Consider the following 16,499-nt stretch of genomic DNA (forward strand, 5'->3'; position numbering starts at 1 on the left):
TGCTCCAATAGTACGCACTGCACGCAGCTCCTCGTGAACGTTGATATGCGGTGCTGTCTGCAGCTGCACTGTGAATCTCCTCCTCGTTACGTCTCGCAAGTAAAGCCTGACTATACTTTGTCATGTGTGTTGCACGGCGAAAATAGCTTATCTGCAAGCTCACAACGCGTCGCATCCACGAGACAACGTGAGCTTGTAGATCAGCTATTTTAACCAACGCGGAAACATGCTGTGCGCGAGGTTTAGAAACTTCTGCCTTCAGCCCTTCACAATAAAGGTGCAGGAAGACTGGGCACTGGGCATCTAAATATTGTGGGCACCTCAATGTTAAGTTGGATGAAATTATTGCTGTGTGTGGTTCTATATGGGCTGTGTCAATAATTTTGACAAATAATAGCATGCAGCAACGTCTAATTTTTTTTGAATAGCCAAAAGTATAAAAATATTATGGTTAAAAAAGAACGAAAAAGAACTAAGTTAGTTCATTTTGGGGAACCATGAACTTTCGTTCAAAATATAGAATTATGAACTAACTAGTTCAGTTTAGAAGTTTTGAACTTGAACTTGAACTAGTTCATTTTTAAAGTGAACTTTCCCAACACTGATTGAGGGTATCTGCACATTTCTAAAGTGACAATTTAAGGACTTTTTAACACCTCTGAAATGACAAATTAAACATTAGCCAAAATGATCAAATATTAGAGGCAGGAATTGTGAAAATAGAACCGTTATACAGAATGTAATGCCTCAACTCTTAGTGCTCGTCAGGGTGGGGGGTCCCCAGTTAAAATAATATGATTATTTTGGGGGTCGTGGACCACTGATCTAGCTCAGCTCTGCCCCTCCCCTCAGGTCTCTATGCTCCGCCCCCTGGTGGCGTGGCGTCCTGGAGCGGGGCGATGGACAGCGCCAAGGCCTGGGAGCACTACGTGAGACGGGACAGGGAGCGCAAGAGGGACAAGGGCCGGGACAGGTCCAGAGAGCGCCTCTCTCACAGCAAAGACAGGGAACGAGGGAGGGACACGCCCAACAGGTGGGTCTCCACACCTAACCTCGCCCACCAGGCTTTCTGAGAGAAAGCCTGGTGTTTGTTCACAGCAGGCCGTTTGGTTTCCGCCTAAAGCGCGGAAACCACTAGAAGAAGCGGCGTCGCTTTGATTTGGTTCCCTCCGTTTGTTTCCCCAATCTCTATTAAAATGCTCGAGTAGCCTAGTGTAGTCTTTCCAGTCGCTACGCCTACGAGTTGGACTAAAAGATGCATATACCAAACACATTTTTCAAAAGCAAAACTACTCCGCATCAAGGACTTTATTAGGTAGGCCCTAAAAGTATGTCCTTGAGCGCAGGGGAATTATTTTGGGTTAAAACTGTTTCCGGTGGATAGTTCCAGCCAAATTGTAGTCCTTTGAGTACTAAAACATGACGTTTTGTGGTTTCCGCTCCAGACCGGTTACAAGCCCGAAAAGTGAAGTGATCCCAGACTACTCCACACCAAACAAAAGCCTGATTCCAGGGTAGGTGTCACATAGGGCTGGGGGCTGTTAACACTCTGGTGACTGAAAAAAATCACTTCCACTCTGACTGCATTTATCAGTGAAATTGACAGGTAAATTCTCTCCCTTTTTGCCCAGGAGAGCAACACCTCCTCCCCTGCTGCCAGCTATCTATTGTCTTCTAATAGAACCCCCGCTGGCAGCAGGGGAGGAGGTTTTGCTCTCCTGGGCAAAAAGGGAGAGAATTTACCTGTCAATTTGACTGATAAATGCAGTCAGAGTGGTATAAATGTATATTATTTCATACTTAGGAAACGTTTCAGAAGGGGAAAATGTGTCTTGAGTATTTAGGTAAAGTCATGGAAGGGGAAATTTCTGAGACCTTCACAGGGAGAGTTATTGCACTTTGCGATCTCAAAATTGGTCAAAATGACCGGTTAGTCACCCATGTGTTAATCCATCTTGTAAAGCTGCTATTTTCAGCGACAGAGTACAAATTAAGCATTAAAGATCTACAGCAGCTTGTGCGAGACATTTCCATCCATCAGATAGCTGTTTTGCGATTCAAGGGCTAGTCTCGCGTATAGCCAGACAACTATTCCACAATCTCCAAAATGCTATGTAGAGTCTGGAACTACAGCTCCCGAACGGCGAGTAACGGAAGTAGTCACTGCTGCACAGAACTGTAGTCCCATAGGAAACATAACAGAAGCACACTAGCACAGACAGAGTCATTATAATGAACTGTAGTCCCATTGGAAACATAACAGAAGCACACTAGCACAGACAGAGTCATTATAATGAACTGTAGTCCCATTGGAAACATAACAGAAGCACACTAGCACATACAGAGTCATTATAATGAACTGTAGTCCCATTGAGAAACATAACAGAAGCACACTAGCACAGACAGAGTCATTATAATGAACTGTAGTCCCATTGAGAAATATAACAGAAGCACACTAGCACAGACAGAGTCATTATAATGAACTGTAGTCCCATTGAGAAACATAACAGAAGCACACTAGCACAGACACAGGCACAGAGTCATTCGAGCGGCATATTCTTGTTATGCGTGTATAGTTCAAGAAAACATTTGAAAACAGCATGGAAGTAACACCAAAAACACCAGAGAAAGACGAAATAATGCCCCAAAAATATTGAAAGAAGACATAACCCTTCCAGTAGGACTTGTTACCGCTACTGCACCCAGGGAGCGGGTGTGTCACATCCTACTCATGATCAGACTTCCGTTCCTCCAGACTGTATGACGGGATTGTCCGAGTCAACAGGCTGGCCACGCGAGACTATTCAAGGGCCAGTAAAACGGCACGTACGTTATACTGTACCTACCTTGCCAAAAGCAGTTTGCACAAGCCAGACCCGGCAATCAATCTCCGTCGACCGGTTGTGAGTGTTAATTTGACATCCTGTTTACAATAATTGTGCTCTTTAAGATTCAGAGCGTTTTATTTTCAGCCGGCACCAGATACCTGGCAGAATCTCCCTCCTCGCTCTCTCCTTCCCTAAGCGGCAAAATCCAGAGTGTCGATTGAACTCTCAGAGTGAATAATGTGACCATTACGGGTACATTGTTAGTGAAATGAACACTGGTGATTTTTTGGGGGGAGGTATGGCAGTGTCCATGGTTCCTCCAAATGCAAAATTTAACAAAATGGTCACTTTAACAAGGTATTATAATTATATTCTCCACACTTGTATTCTCCCCATCTTGACAAAATGGTATATTCCCAGGTTTGCAGGTCAGCTGCACAGGTGCAATTCATTATTGTTAATTGTGGCGCGTTTACCAACATGCCAAGTTTAGCTGCACTTGAACAAACCGTAGAAACGGTCGAAAAATAGAATGTACTTCTTAAAATAAATGTATCATGCCTGTTGCTATAAGATATGGCAACATGACTGAAGGCGCGCGTGCAAAACACCAGTCATGTTGCCATACCTTAGCTTTTTCTGAACTGACGCCACTGCCCATGTGGATGAGCTGCTGCCCAGCTGTTTGCATCTGCGCCAGGTACTGTGCGCTGCAGATGCATCTGGTTCTGGGCCGCATTACCAGCTCCCGCATTTCTTTTATATCTGGATTCATTCAACAAAACGCACGCATGCTGGCACACACATGCATGAGCGCATACATAACACACATGCAGAGTCAGACGTACAGGGGTGTCGCATTAAATTCTGGGCCCTGGGCACAAGGATTCACTGCGGGCCCCCCATGAATGTTCTTCATAGGGGGGAGGGGGTTTAACCCATTTAGACTGGGAACACATTATTTTGTGCTTTAACTATTGAAAAATAGCAGATCTACAAGCTGCGCTGCGCTGCGAGCTTTTAGATCTGCTTTTTTGGAAAAATTGTGAATTTTTTTGCCTGTCTTTGAATATTTCAAATCCTTTTAAGGTTTTTTTGAAAAACCTATGTTTCTATGTCAGTGGTGCTCAAACCTTTTCATGTGAAGGACCCCCAGAATTATATGTATTTGGCCACGGACCCCCATCTCAAAATATTTAGTTCCAGAGACCCCACAGAAGCAAAATTTGAGTTACAAACGTTCACTCGAGAAATACATATATTCAAAGATTTGCACATATTTTCACGACTTTCCAAAAATAGCAGATCTACGAGCTCGCAGCGCGGCACTCGGTGCCGCGCTGTGAGCTTGTATATCTGCTGTTTTTCAATAGCTAAAGTATAAAATAATTCCAGGCCCTTCCACCTCCTATGGGCCCTAGTAACTCAGTCCCACTCCCCCCCCCCCCCCCCCCCCCATTGTGACGCCCCTGATGAGCGCATACATAACGCACATGCAGACGTGCGCTCACGTGGGCAGCAGGCGGGCAGGATTACCAGCAGACACTGATTGAAGAGCTGAGAGGGAAGGGGTGGATGGGCATTGAGTCAGAAAAGGAGGATGGAGAAAACAAGTCTAGACAAAGATGAGTCTAATGTGTGCCAGGTGAGAGCCAGGGAGACGGTGGTACTTGGCGAAGGTAGCCTGGCAGTGGCCGTGTTTAGTAACAGAAACAGAGTGCGCCCAACATTTCCAATACTTTGGTTTTTATACGCCCACAACGTCTATTTTCGGCGCGCAACACCGGTGTATGATAAAGGCCTAAGGGAGCACAAGTTCACTGGATTGTTGAGTTTCCACACGGTAAATCAGCCGAGATCAGTACGGACATGTGGAAGCATCTGAGAACCTTATGGCGAAGGAAAGTGACTTATTGGTTTATAATCTATAAATATCACCATGCTGTTTTATAGGGAGGAAAGTGGCTTATTGGCTTTATAAGCTATAAATAACACACACTCCCCTTCTTTAAAAACATACATTCTGTAAAATATCAGAGAGTCTGTTCCCATTGTGTTAGCGGGCTGCATTCTGCGGTCCCCCACAAGGGTTACAATGGAGCTGGAAAGATAGACAAAGAAGAGGGGAAGATACTGACTGTTAGAGATGGGATTTATGGCTCTTTGAAGTGAGCCGGATCTCTGGGATCTGTTCCTTTCAAAGAGCCGTTCAAAAAACTGTCTCATTCTAGTTAGCCTACTAGTTACTTTGTAGATTTTGATTATAATTACAAATAACTTCAACCCTATATACATTTATTTCTGACATGTATAGGTACATGCCTGCCATTTGAAAATAGCCGATCTACAAGCTCATTATGTGTCGCAACACGATGCATTGTGAGCTTGTAGATCTGCTATTTTCAAAAGATTTTTCTACATTTTATTCATTTGAAAACATGTGAAACGGGACATTCTCCATAATGAGTACATTTTGATACCAATACTTTTTTACTTTTACTCAAATACTTTTTAATTCCAAACTTCTACTTGTGGCAGAGTATTTCTACATTACAGTATTGGTACTTTTACTGAAGTAAATAGAATTTACTCCCCCTCATCAAAAGAGTGGCTCCCTATTGCGAACCGGATCCCATCGTTCATTTCAAAGAGCCGTTCAAAAGACTTGATTCTTTCTCGAACGTCCCATCTCTACTGACTGTCTACCTCCTAACCAGGGGCGTCACAGGGGGTAGTGGGACTGAGTTACAAGGGCCCGAGATGGAGGGGCCCTAGTAACTTTAGCTATTGAAAAATAGCAGAGATACAAGCTCACAGCGCGGCACCGAGTGCCGCGCTGCGAGCTTGTAGATCTGCTATTTTTGAAAAGTCGTGAAAATGTGAACAAATCTTTGAATATATGTATTTTTTAAGCAAACATTTGTAACTCAAATTTTGCTTCCGGGGGGTCTCTGGAACTAAATATTTTGAGATGGGGGTCCATGGCCAAATACATATCATCTTGGGGGTCCTTGACATGAAAAAGTTCGAGCACCACTGACATAGAAACATAGGTTTCTTCTCTTGCACACATTTTCACGATTTTTCAAAAATAGCAGATCTACAAGCTCGCAGCGTGGCACTGAGTGCTGCGCTGTGAGCTTGTAGATCTGCTATTTTTTCAATAGTTAACATTCATGGGGGGCCCGCAGTGAATCCTTGTACCCAGGGCCCAGAATTTGTTGTGACGCCCCTGCTCCTAACCACTTTCAACCTGGTGTGTCCCTATTTTGGACATGTAATTATAGGCGAAGAGTACAAGATAGGGCCTAAGTGGTTAAATGGTGCTCAAATTACCAGTTGTCTCGCCGTGTTGTCCACACACACTGACTGTGCACAGCGAGAGGGGAAAGCATGGCGAATCGCCCCGGCAACAGAACAGATCGACTTTGCATCCCATGTGGTCACGCTTTTACATAGTGGTGGGAAAAGTACTCACGTCTTCTTTACTTACATGGAAGTATCAATACTGCAATGTAGAAATGCTCTGTTACAAGAAAAAGTCCGGAATTCAACATCGACACGAATAAAAGCACGAAAGTATTGCCATCAAAAAGTACAAAAAGTAAAAGTATAAGATGTTTGAAAATAGCAGATCTACTATAATAGATCTATACATCAAATGTATAGAGATAGTCATCTAAGAAAAAAGCATAAGTAGACCAAGTACCTATTCAGTAAAAACTTTACCAAAAATGGGACATTCTGCATAGTACATTTTGGTGCCAATAATTTAGCACTTTTACTCAAGTAAAATGGTGAATTCCAGACTTTGACTTGTAAAAGAGTATTTCTACGTTGCAGTGTTGATACTTTTACTTGGATAGAACATTTTAGGAGCGAGTCTGGACCCCGTGTTCTGCTGGGGGGGGGGGGGGGGCAGCTTGGCCGGGGGCCAACATTTGGAGAAGAGACGAGCGAGGTTGCAGGGGTCTGGATGAGGCGGATGTTTTGCCCGTAATTGAGGGTTATATACAGTACGCTCCGGCCAGGGGTGTCGCACCAAATTCTGGGCCCTGGGTACAAGGATTCACTGTGGGGCCCCTGTGCTTTAACTATTGAAAAATAGCAGATCTACAAGCTCGCAGCGCGGCACCAAGTGCCGCGCTGCGAGCTTGTAGATCTGCTATTTTTGAAAATCGTGAAAATCTTTGAATATTTTAAATCCTTCTAATGTTTCTATGTCAGTGGTGCTCAAACTTTTTCATGTGTATTTGGCCACGGACCCCCATCTCAAAATATTTAGTTCCAGCGACCCCCCCCCAGAAGCAAAATTTGAGTTACAAATGTTGGCTTAAAAAAATACACATATTCAAAGATTTGCACACATTTTCACGACTTTTCAAAAATAGCAGATCTACAAGCTCGCAGCGCGGCACTCGGTGCCGCGCTGTGAGCTTGTATATCTGCTATTTTTCAATAGCTAAATAGCTATAAAATAATGAAGGCCCCTCCACCTTGGGCCCTAGTAACTCAGTCCCACTCCCCCCCCCCCCCCTTGTGACGCCCCTGCTCCGGCTCAACCCCCCTCCCCCCGCGTGGCGCGGGCCGCCAACCGGCGCCCGTCCGATGCCAACTCCAGAGTTCAACACGGTGCCCCACTGCCCTACAGTCTGACAGCTAGCGCAGCACGCAGCCTTCACGTGCGCTCACGCGACTCTTCCTTGCGTACACATGCGCACACACACACACACACACTGATTCCCGCCCTATATTTCTCCGTGCACACACACACACCGTGTTGTCCACCAGCCAGATGTCTTATTAATTCAGATCAACTGAGATGTACATGAACCCCCCCCCACCCCGTCGACTCACGCAGCCCTGGGCTTAACCGCGCCTGACGTGTGTCTAGAATGTTAATGCTGTGCACTGTGCACAGTGGTATATCACAGAGTGGGCTGCCAACTCCCCTTATTGAGAAAGGAGAGTAGCGAATCCGAGGCCAGGACTCTAGGCTGGCAGGGGCCAAGCTGGGCCGACAACACACACAGTCAAACGTTTAAACAATTATTAAGGGCGACATGCGACCTTGCATAGTTCTTGGCCTGATATTGCATCTTAGTTTAGCGATGTAGCTCTGCTGTGATAATCAAATGATCTGCTCGAACATGAGACATAATCTGGCCAGTGATGTATATTGGACCAGTTACCCATATATGGAGATCCATATACTGTAGTACATCCCTTTTATGCCCATACATGGAACCAGCCACACAGATATTGACCTGCATGTCTTGGCCATCTGGCCAGCGACATCAGGGATCTTCATATATGGGCATAAAAGGGATTCTGGGGAATACCCATATATGGACTTTTACAAACTGTAGGTGATGTCACCTGTGATGTCACCTGTGATGTCACAGTGATGTGTCCAACCCATAGACTGAAAAAATGTGTACACACACGGCTTCACGGACACAAGCTGTGACATTTCTCATGGTAAACTGCGACCTTCAGTCGCAAGACTCGCAACTATTGATACATAGACAGTAAAGGAATTCTTGACCTAACAATAAAAACAAAATAAAGCTCTTAGATTGGGGTAAAGACCCTGCCTATCACCACAGATGTAGTGGGTTCGGATCCACCGCGGTGCATCCGGCTTTGTCGGGCGTCTATGCCAACACAATCGTCCCGTGTTCGGGTGGAGGAGGATGATATTGGTTGTACTCTTACGGGCTGGGGCGGCAGGCTGTCAGCAGGGAGTTTTGAGCGGGAGGAGTAGGATGAAGGCCCTATACGTCCTCCCGGTGGGGGCTCCTCATTGGCACTTGAGTCAGTGCAGATCAAAAATAACCAAATGGGGCCTGGGCCACAGGGTAGTGGTCCAGGCACCTAGGCTGGTAATCCAGCCCTTGCAGCGTCGCAGGTTCGAGTCCCGATCCTGACGACCTTTGCATGCGTGTCACCCCCTCATCTCTCTCCTGTCCTTTCCTGTCAGCCTACTGTAAAACTATCAATAAAGGCAGAAAAGGCCCAAAGAATATCATAAAAAAACGAGTCCATTTGGTCGACTACCAGAGTACATTGTTAGAGTTAAAGGGATATTTCACTTTCAAATAAAATAACCATTAATGCATTAGGATGCGCCCACACCCGAGGTGGGGTTGGCGATAGGACCTTTCTGTGTGGAGTTTGCATGTTCTCCCCGTGTCTCCTAGGGTAGATACCCTCACAAAAACATGCAGTAATCCTGGTCTCTATACTGCCTCCCCCTGGCCAGCCGGGGCGCCTGATGGAGGGGAAAGGAACTGGTTGGAATAACGTGTTCCTTCCACGCGCTACGTCCAAACCAGGGAAATCCCCCCCCCTGTCAGGTGAAAAGAAGCAACTTGGGACTCCTCATGCATAGAAGGAAGCATGAGGTCAGTCCGCTGTCTCCCCAGGCGCAGCAGAGGGAGAGCAGAGCCCAGGATTACAATAGGCAATTGGCACTGGATGAAAAAGGGTTACAAAATCGTGGGATGAAAATTATGAGAAACAAAAATGCATTTAGGACATTCTATGTGTCAGGGGTCCATGATTTTAGCATTACTTTTATGTTTATTTTATTTGAAAGTGAGATATCCATTTGAATGAACACTGATTGTACTTCAGGGGGCAGGGCTCTGAGCAGGGATGTAGTGGGGGGGAACGCGGGGGTACGGAGTGCCCACACTTCTCTCAAGTCAAGTCAGTTGATGTTATATTTTCAGGTCGTTCTGACCCAGCAATTGGTTGAAATAGGCTCGCCAACCGTGCTGAAATGAGCATGACTAACAGCAGATGGTAATATAAGATTTGAAAATTGATTAATTAATTGGAAATATCAGTTATGGAGCTATTTTGCATGGGAAGTTTGATGATCCGGTCATCAAATTATTGGTTGAGAACCACTGGTCTAAGACTATTTCTGCCGCCGCGCAGACCCATTTTAAGCCAGCGAAAACGTTATGTGCACGCACACGGACGCACATGCATGTGCGTGCACGCGCGGGGAGTGCCCACACTTCCAAATTTAGCACTACAACACTGGCTCTGAGTGCACAGAGCATGTGCCCTGCTAGGAGGTGCATTGTGCTGGGAGGTCAGACGAGGCGAGCGCGGGGACACGGGGGACAGCTGGGAGCCTCGTAGGCTGCTAACCACAGGAGAGGAAAGAGATGGGAAGTGTGTGACATGTGTGTGACAGACATGCAGGGAGGGAGGAATCATCATTTAATGTGTTATATCCTGCATACCGAGCCTCGGTCGGATTGCACACAACACTCCGCTATCAGCGCACACCACGGAGGAGGTGTGTGTGTGTGCGTGTGCGTGTGTGTGCGTGTGTGTGTGTGTGTGTGTGTGTGTGTGTGTGTGTGTGTGTGTGTGTGTGTGTGTGTGTGTGTGTTCAGGGGCGTCGCACCAAATTCTGGGCCCTGGGTACAAGGATTCACTGTGGGCCCCCCATGAATGTTCTTCATAGGGGGAACTGGGAACGCATTATTACACATTATTTTGTGCTTTAACTATTGAAACTGCGAGCTTGTAGATCTGCTATTTTTGAAATTTTTTGAAAATGTGTGGAAGTCTTTGAATATTTCAAATCCTTCCAAGGTTTTTTTGAAAAAAAAAAAAATGTTTCTATGTCAGTGGAGTTAAAGATTTTTCATGTGAAGGACCCCCAAAATGATATGTATTTGGCCACGGACCCCCATCTCAAAATATTTATTTCCAGGGACCCCCCCAGGAGCAAAATTTTAGTTACAAATGTTCGCTTAAAAAATACATTTAGGCCTATTCAAAGATTTGCACAAATTTTCACGACTTAAAAAAAATAGCGGATCTACAAGCTCGCTTGCTGCTATTTTTCAATTGCTAAAGTATAAAATAATTAAGGCCCCTCCACCTTGGGCCCTAGTAACTCAGTCCACTTTCCCCCTCCCTTGTGACGCCCCTGTGTGTGTGTGTGTGTGTGTGTGTGTGTGTGTGTGTGTGTGTGTGTGTGTGTGTGTGTGTGTGTGTGTGTGTGTGTGTGTGTTTGTGTGTGTGTGTGTGTGTGTGTGTGTGGGGGGGGGGGTGTTCTGTTAATGTGCCTGCCCTACATTGCAGTCACGTGACATAACGGTGAGGCACACGTGTGTGTCCTGTTCCATTGATTTATGGCCGCACTGGAGAGCTATTTTTAGAACGGGAGGTACGGTTCGAGTGAGCACGCGTGCGTGCGTGAGTGCGTGCATGCTTGTGTGTGTGACACAAGAGAGCACACAACGGAGCCTGGCCGCTGGCCACCTATGTGGTTGTTTACGTGCGTGCGTGCAGGGTCAGTGACAGTGCGTGTCATCCCGACCCGTGCGCTAGAATGTGTGACACGATACGCTGGTTCTGCGGACCGCCACATGCACCGCCGTGCTGCGGCGCGCTCTGTCGGCAGGACACTCCCCCCCCAACCCCCCCGGCCCCCCCAGTCCCCGTCCCTCTGGGCATCGGCTACTGGTTATCAGCTGTGGTCGCCGGCGCATGCCTTGGGAGTTAGCGCCACTTGCTAATAGATTCCATGAGGTTACTTAGGCACAGTGGTGGGAAGTAACCAATTTACATTTACACAAGTATTGTACTCAAGAGTATTAGTTTGTGGTACTTGAGTGGGACTGAGTTACTAGGGCCCAAGGTGGAAGGGGCTTGTCTTTAGCTATTGAAAAATAGCAGATATACAAGCTCACAGAGCGGCACCGAGTGCCGCGCTGAGCGCTTGTAGATCTGCTATTTTTGAAAAGTCGTGAAAATGTGTGCAAATCTTTGAATATACAGTATGTATTTTTTAAGCGAACATTTGTAACTCAAATTTTGCTTCTGGGGGAGGACCCTCGAACTAAATATTTTGAGATGGGGGTCCGTGGCCAAATACATATCATTTTGGGGGTCCTTCACATGAAAATATTTGAGCACCACTGACATAGAAACGTAGGTTTTTTCAAAATACCTTAGAAGGAGAAGCTTGTATATCTGCTATTTTTCAATGGTTAAAGCACAAAATGTGAGTGAATCCTTGTACCCAGGGCCCAGGATTTGGTGCGACACCCCTGGCCTTCAGTCTCCCTCGTCTCCCTGCAGTGCTCTCCCTGGCCTGGAGGGGGCAGGCTGGAGCAGCTGCCTGACCATTTTGGTCAACACTACCAGTCCCCTCAAAGTGTGTCCCCTCCCACAATGCTTAGTGTGAACGGCCTTGTGCTGTCTCCACCTGGCAGGGACTCACACACTCCATCTCTGGTGGCGTAGGTGCGTGCGTGCGTGCGTGCGTGCATGCGTGCGTGCGTGCGTGCGTGCGTGCGTGCGTGTGTGTGTAACGATATAGTAACTGCATCGAAATATCGCTTTTAATTAAAAAAATCCAAGTATATCGAAATGAAAACAGCTAAAATCGAATTGTATCGGTTGATTTTGTATTGTGACGTATCGAATCGGTAGTGCAAATAATCGATTGCATCGATACTACCTACTCGTGCATTGTATTTAGCATTTTTAAGAAGAAAAAAATTAAAAGAGGTGTTTAATTACTTTTCCTTTCCATATAGCTACACTGGTCTATCGATAAATGTATGTAATGTCAATGTTCATGTCAAGGTGCAGGTTTGTCCATGTGTTCAAATATAATGTCCATGTATTTGCCAGATAATCACTGTGTTTACTTATTTATATCCATAATAATGCATGTTTCCCTTAAAAACCTGCACCATCCACACTTTTCACATTTCTTTGCTATAAATAGTTACTATATCGATTTTAAATCATTGAATCGAATCATATCGTATCGCCATGAATTAACCAATGTCGTCCATGTATCGTATCGTCAACCATGTATCGTGATATGTATCGAATCGCTATTAAAATGTATCGTTACACCCCTAACACACACACACCTTGGGGATTTTGGTATTAAAGGCAGTAAATCTGTTGCATAGGCTCCTTCTCAGTTTGCTGCACGCGTGGCACCAGTTCAAGGTTTCTACTATCTAGACACCAATTTATTTATTTCAACACTGTCTGCTCGCTCTATTATCCCTTTAACTAACTGCGAGTGTATGAGCTTGGTGCTTATGTCATAATGCTAATAACATGGCCCTCGGGACTGAATTCCCACTGTTAGCACAAGAATACACGTTTAATATATTCCGCTCTGTCCTCAAGTCTACAGTACATTTGTTCCATAGAGAGTGGATTGCAGCAAGTGTTTCCCAAAGAATTGTACAGTTCCCTCTTTTGGGTCACGGACGCAAGAATGTTTTATATCTTTTCTTACATTCAATTTTCCCTCCTTGCCTCTAAGCCTGGTGGAGATAACAACCACATGACGTCATACTGACGCCTGTATGACGTCAGTGGTGCTTCATAATGATAGGCATGTCAACCAAGGCGATTCCATATACAGTACACCCTATATAAGCAGCACGCAACTGAAGACGGGGTTTCCACTCGGCATCTGTTCACAGTTCACACGGCTCCAGCCCACTCCAACGGCCACAGAGGGATAGATAGGCCGCCACGATTCATTCCAATTAATACTGTCCTTGTTGAAGAAGCACTGTAAGCGTCCTCGCTTATACGCAGCAGAGGCGATGTATTCCTGCCGGGCAGCCTGGCAGAGATTCAGGCCTTTGGCCCAGAAAGCGGCCTCTGGTTTACCCAGGGATGTAGTTCAGCGCCGGACGATGTCCTCCGTCCCCGGTGGATCTGGGGAGAACATCGTCTACGTGCTGCTCTGTACAGGGGCCTTGGTGGCATCCGTCTCTTTAACATACATGACTATGATGTCGGACAATGCCAGGTATAATGACCATGTCGCTCAGATCAAAGCCCGGCCCAAGACGGAGTGGAAGCCCAAACCATGGCCACCTGAGTGAGTACCATTGTCCGGTTTCTGATCTGGTCGGGAGCGGAAATAGCTTCTGTGGTTTTTTATGTTGTTTTGGCCGGCCGGAACCACGTGCACTTCCAACAGGATTCCCCTTGTTTGAAATCGGTTTCAATTGGTATAAACGTTTGGTATTTTCATCTTTTATTCTAACTCGAATAGACTAATTGATTTGCATTATGTGGGGAACAGAAACAATGCGATGCCAACCGGAACCAACCGCTCTTAGAACAAATACCAGGCTTTCCTTCGTGGTAGAAAGTCTTCTGATGCGAGTAAGAGCAGATGTCATGCTAAGCTAAAGCTTACTCTAACGTCCTCTGCAACCACCTCTTTGAAGGTTGAGAATGAACGATCTAAACCACCACCGGAGCCCAGTCACTGTGTTTGCGTCCATACTGAATGTCGCTAAGTTCTTTGTGGAATCTCTTGACCAGGTCCGGACCATTCTGCATGGTGGGAATGTGGTAGGTCTTCCCTTTGTACAGCAAGCTGTCGACGGGACACACGACGCAGGCGGTCCCTGCTCCGAACACCTCCAGAACCCTTCCCGAGTCCACGGCTCCGAGCAGCTCCGTCATGCCTATTTTGCGCTCTGTCACTTTGAAGTCGCCCCACGTTCTGGCCAGGTCCAGCAGAGACTGTCTGGTGATGCCAGGGAGAATGATGCCATCGTCCAGAGGAGGAGTGAGCAGCTCCTTCTCCCCGCTCTCATTGGACCAGTAGATGAAGAGGTTCATGGTGCCGACCTCGGTGATCTCCTCCTGTTCTCCGTGCAGCCACAAGACCTGCTGGCACCCCTTCTTCGCCGCCTCACTCTGAACAGCTATGGTGGGTCCATAGTTGCCTCCCATCTTGAATGCACCCACTCCTCCTTTCCAGGCCCTGACGAAGGCAGGGTCCGCCAGCAGGGAAACGGGGCTGAGGGAAGTGAAGTAGGGCCCCACGGGTACAACGATGACGAAGAGCAGAGCCTCCTCTGGTCTGGAAACTCCCAAGGTGTGCCCTGTTCCTATGAAGGTGGGTCTGATGTAGAGGCTTGCATCCTGGGAGAAGGGAACCCACTCCTGGTCTACCTGCACTAGCTTCCGGATGCACTCCAGCAGTTCCCCTCGGTCAAACCGCGGGAGGCAGCTCCGGTCGGCACTGCGACTCATTCTCTCCATGTTCAACGTGGGCCTGAACAGACGGATGTGGTTGTCGACCCCGCGGTATGCCTTCATGCCCTCGAACAGCTCCACGGAGTAGTGCAGGGCAGAGGCGGCGGGGTGTAAGGACAGGTTCTGAAAGGGCTTTATCTGGGGCGCCTCCCAGCCATGCTTCTCTGACCAGTGAATGGTCAGCATGTGGTCGGAGAAGTGTTTGCCGAACCCCAGGGCGGAGGGGTCGGGTTTAGGCGCACAGTTTGTGTTGCGTTCGATGGCGAGGTCCGCCGCCTTAAAGGAGCTGGCTGCCCGCAGTGACCTCAAGGTGAAGAGGGGAGGGCTCTTGAAAAGCTGTCCGTGAAGTGTCATTCTGATGGCCATTGCTGCTGTGTAACATAAATATCTTATGTATCTTTAAATTCCAGCTCTGCTGGTGTGTGTGTGCGTCTCGATCGGCTTTCACGCTTGGCCATGCTATGACGTTTGTACTGCTGTCATAGCACTGATGTCATCTATGACAGCACTCATATTTGGCGTTCAACATAGCTCTGATAACAGCACTAAACCTTACCATATATGGACTGATCAGTAGATTTTTCAGCGTAACAACAATAGCTGATGACATAGGAATCAAAGACTATATACACAATGATCATTCCCTTCTCGTCCATTGGTAGTAACTATTTAGATCAAAGGTTTAAGTTCAAGACATTACCAGGACCCCCTCACCTTCAATAAAGTTTATATATTGTAAATATACAATATATAGCATTGAATTGAGATTCTACAATGATCATCCCAATTAGATGCTTCACGTGTGGCAAGATCGTGGGGAACAAGTGGGAGGGCAAGGAGGGATACCTTGGATTGCTTCAGGATGGGTACACTGAGGGCGATGCCCTCGATGCCCTGGGTTTGAAGAGGTACTGCTGTCGAAGGATGCTGCTTTCTCACGTGGATCTCATAGAGAAGCTGTTGAACTACGCTCCCTTGGAGAAGATCAAGACCGACGACGAAGCAACATTTCCGAGAACCGCCGAAGACGGACTCTGAGGAAATCGCCCGCAGACTGACAGAGATTCCGGAGAAGATATGGAGATAAGCGGTTGACCACAGTGAATCTTTCTGTTTCATGCTTAGGTTTATCTCAGTGGATCTCAAACGCTTTTTTTTTTTCAAGAACCCCCAATTCACCCTTTGTCAGCCTACTGATTGGTCCCTGACTGGCCAACCAGAAAAATCATTCACTTTTGCTACCGGGGGCGGAGTTATGCAGTGGGACAAAGTCCTTTCATTCTTTCACCCCTGGCACGGCCGCGGCGCAGTACGGCGCGGCGCGGTCATAGCGATTTCGATAATTATAATGAATAAGCTTCAACAAACTACTTCCACAACTTCCTGTTCAGCGCAAGTCAGCTAGAGCAGCCTGCTCTCTCTCCCTCTGCCTGTTTCAGAGGATTTTTCTAATTAAAACATGCATTTTCGGGGGAAAACCCCTGTTTTGCAATGTAACTACTGTACTTTTTTCTTCCTTTTTTATTAATATCACGTAGATGTTTTTCTTTTGGTACTTTAAATAGCAATGAAAGGCTATGAAAAATCTTTTTTTAT

At 46.6% G+C, this 16,499-nt stretch overlaps 2 protein-coding genes across 2 annotated transcripts; one reads left to right on the forward strand and one right to left on the reverse strand.

The window, feature by feature from the left end:
- Positions 1 to 14,099: 14,099 nt before the first annotated feature.
- LOC308282792 (branched-chain-amino-acid aminotransferase, cytosolic-like) lies at positions 14,100 to 15,215 on the reverse strand (the record flags this gene model as incomplete). Its single annotated transcript, XM_080723179.1, has 1 exon — positions 14,100 to 15,215. Exon 1 carries the CDS (start codon positions 15,087 to 15,089, stop codon positions 14,100 to 14,102), a length of 990 nt encoding a protein of 329 aa, XP_080579305.1. The 5' UTR covers positions 15,090 to 15,215.
- A 462-nt stretch (positions 15,216 to 15,677) lies between these two features.
- Positions 15,678 to 15,941, forward strand: LOC308289244 (DNA-directed RNA polymerases I, II, and III subunit RPABC5-like; the record flags this gene model as incomplete). The annotated part of the gene is made up of 1 exon (XM_080730872.1): positions 15,678 to 15,941. One exon carries the CDS (start codon positions 15,678 to 15,680, stop codon positions 15,939 to 15,941), a length of 264 nt encoding a protein of 87 aa, XP_080586998.1.
- Positions 15,942 to 16,499: the final 558 nt, after the last annotated feature.

Source organism: Nannobrachium achirus, assembly GCF_963921795.1.
Source record: "Nannobrachium achirus genome assembly, chromosome: 1".
NCBI lineage: Eukaryota > Metazoa > Chordata > Actinopteri > Myctophiformes > Myctophidae > Nannobrachium > Nannobrachium achirus.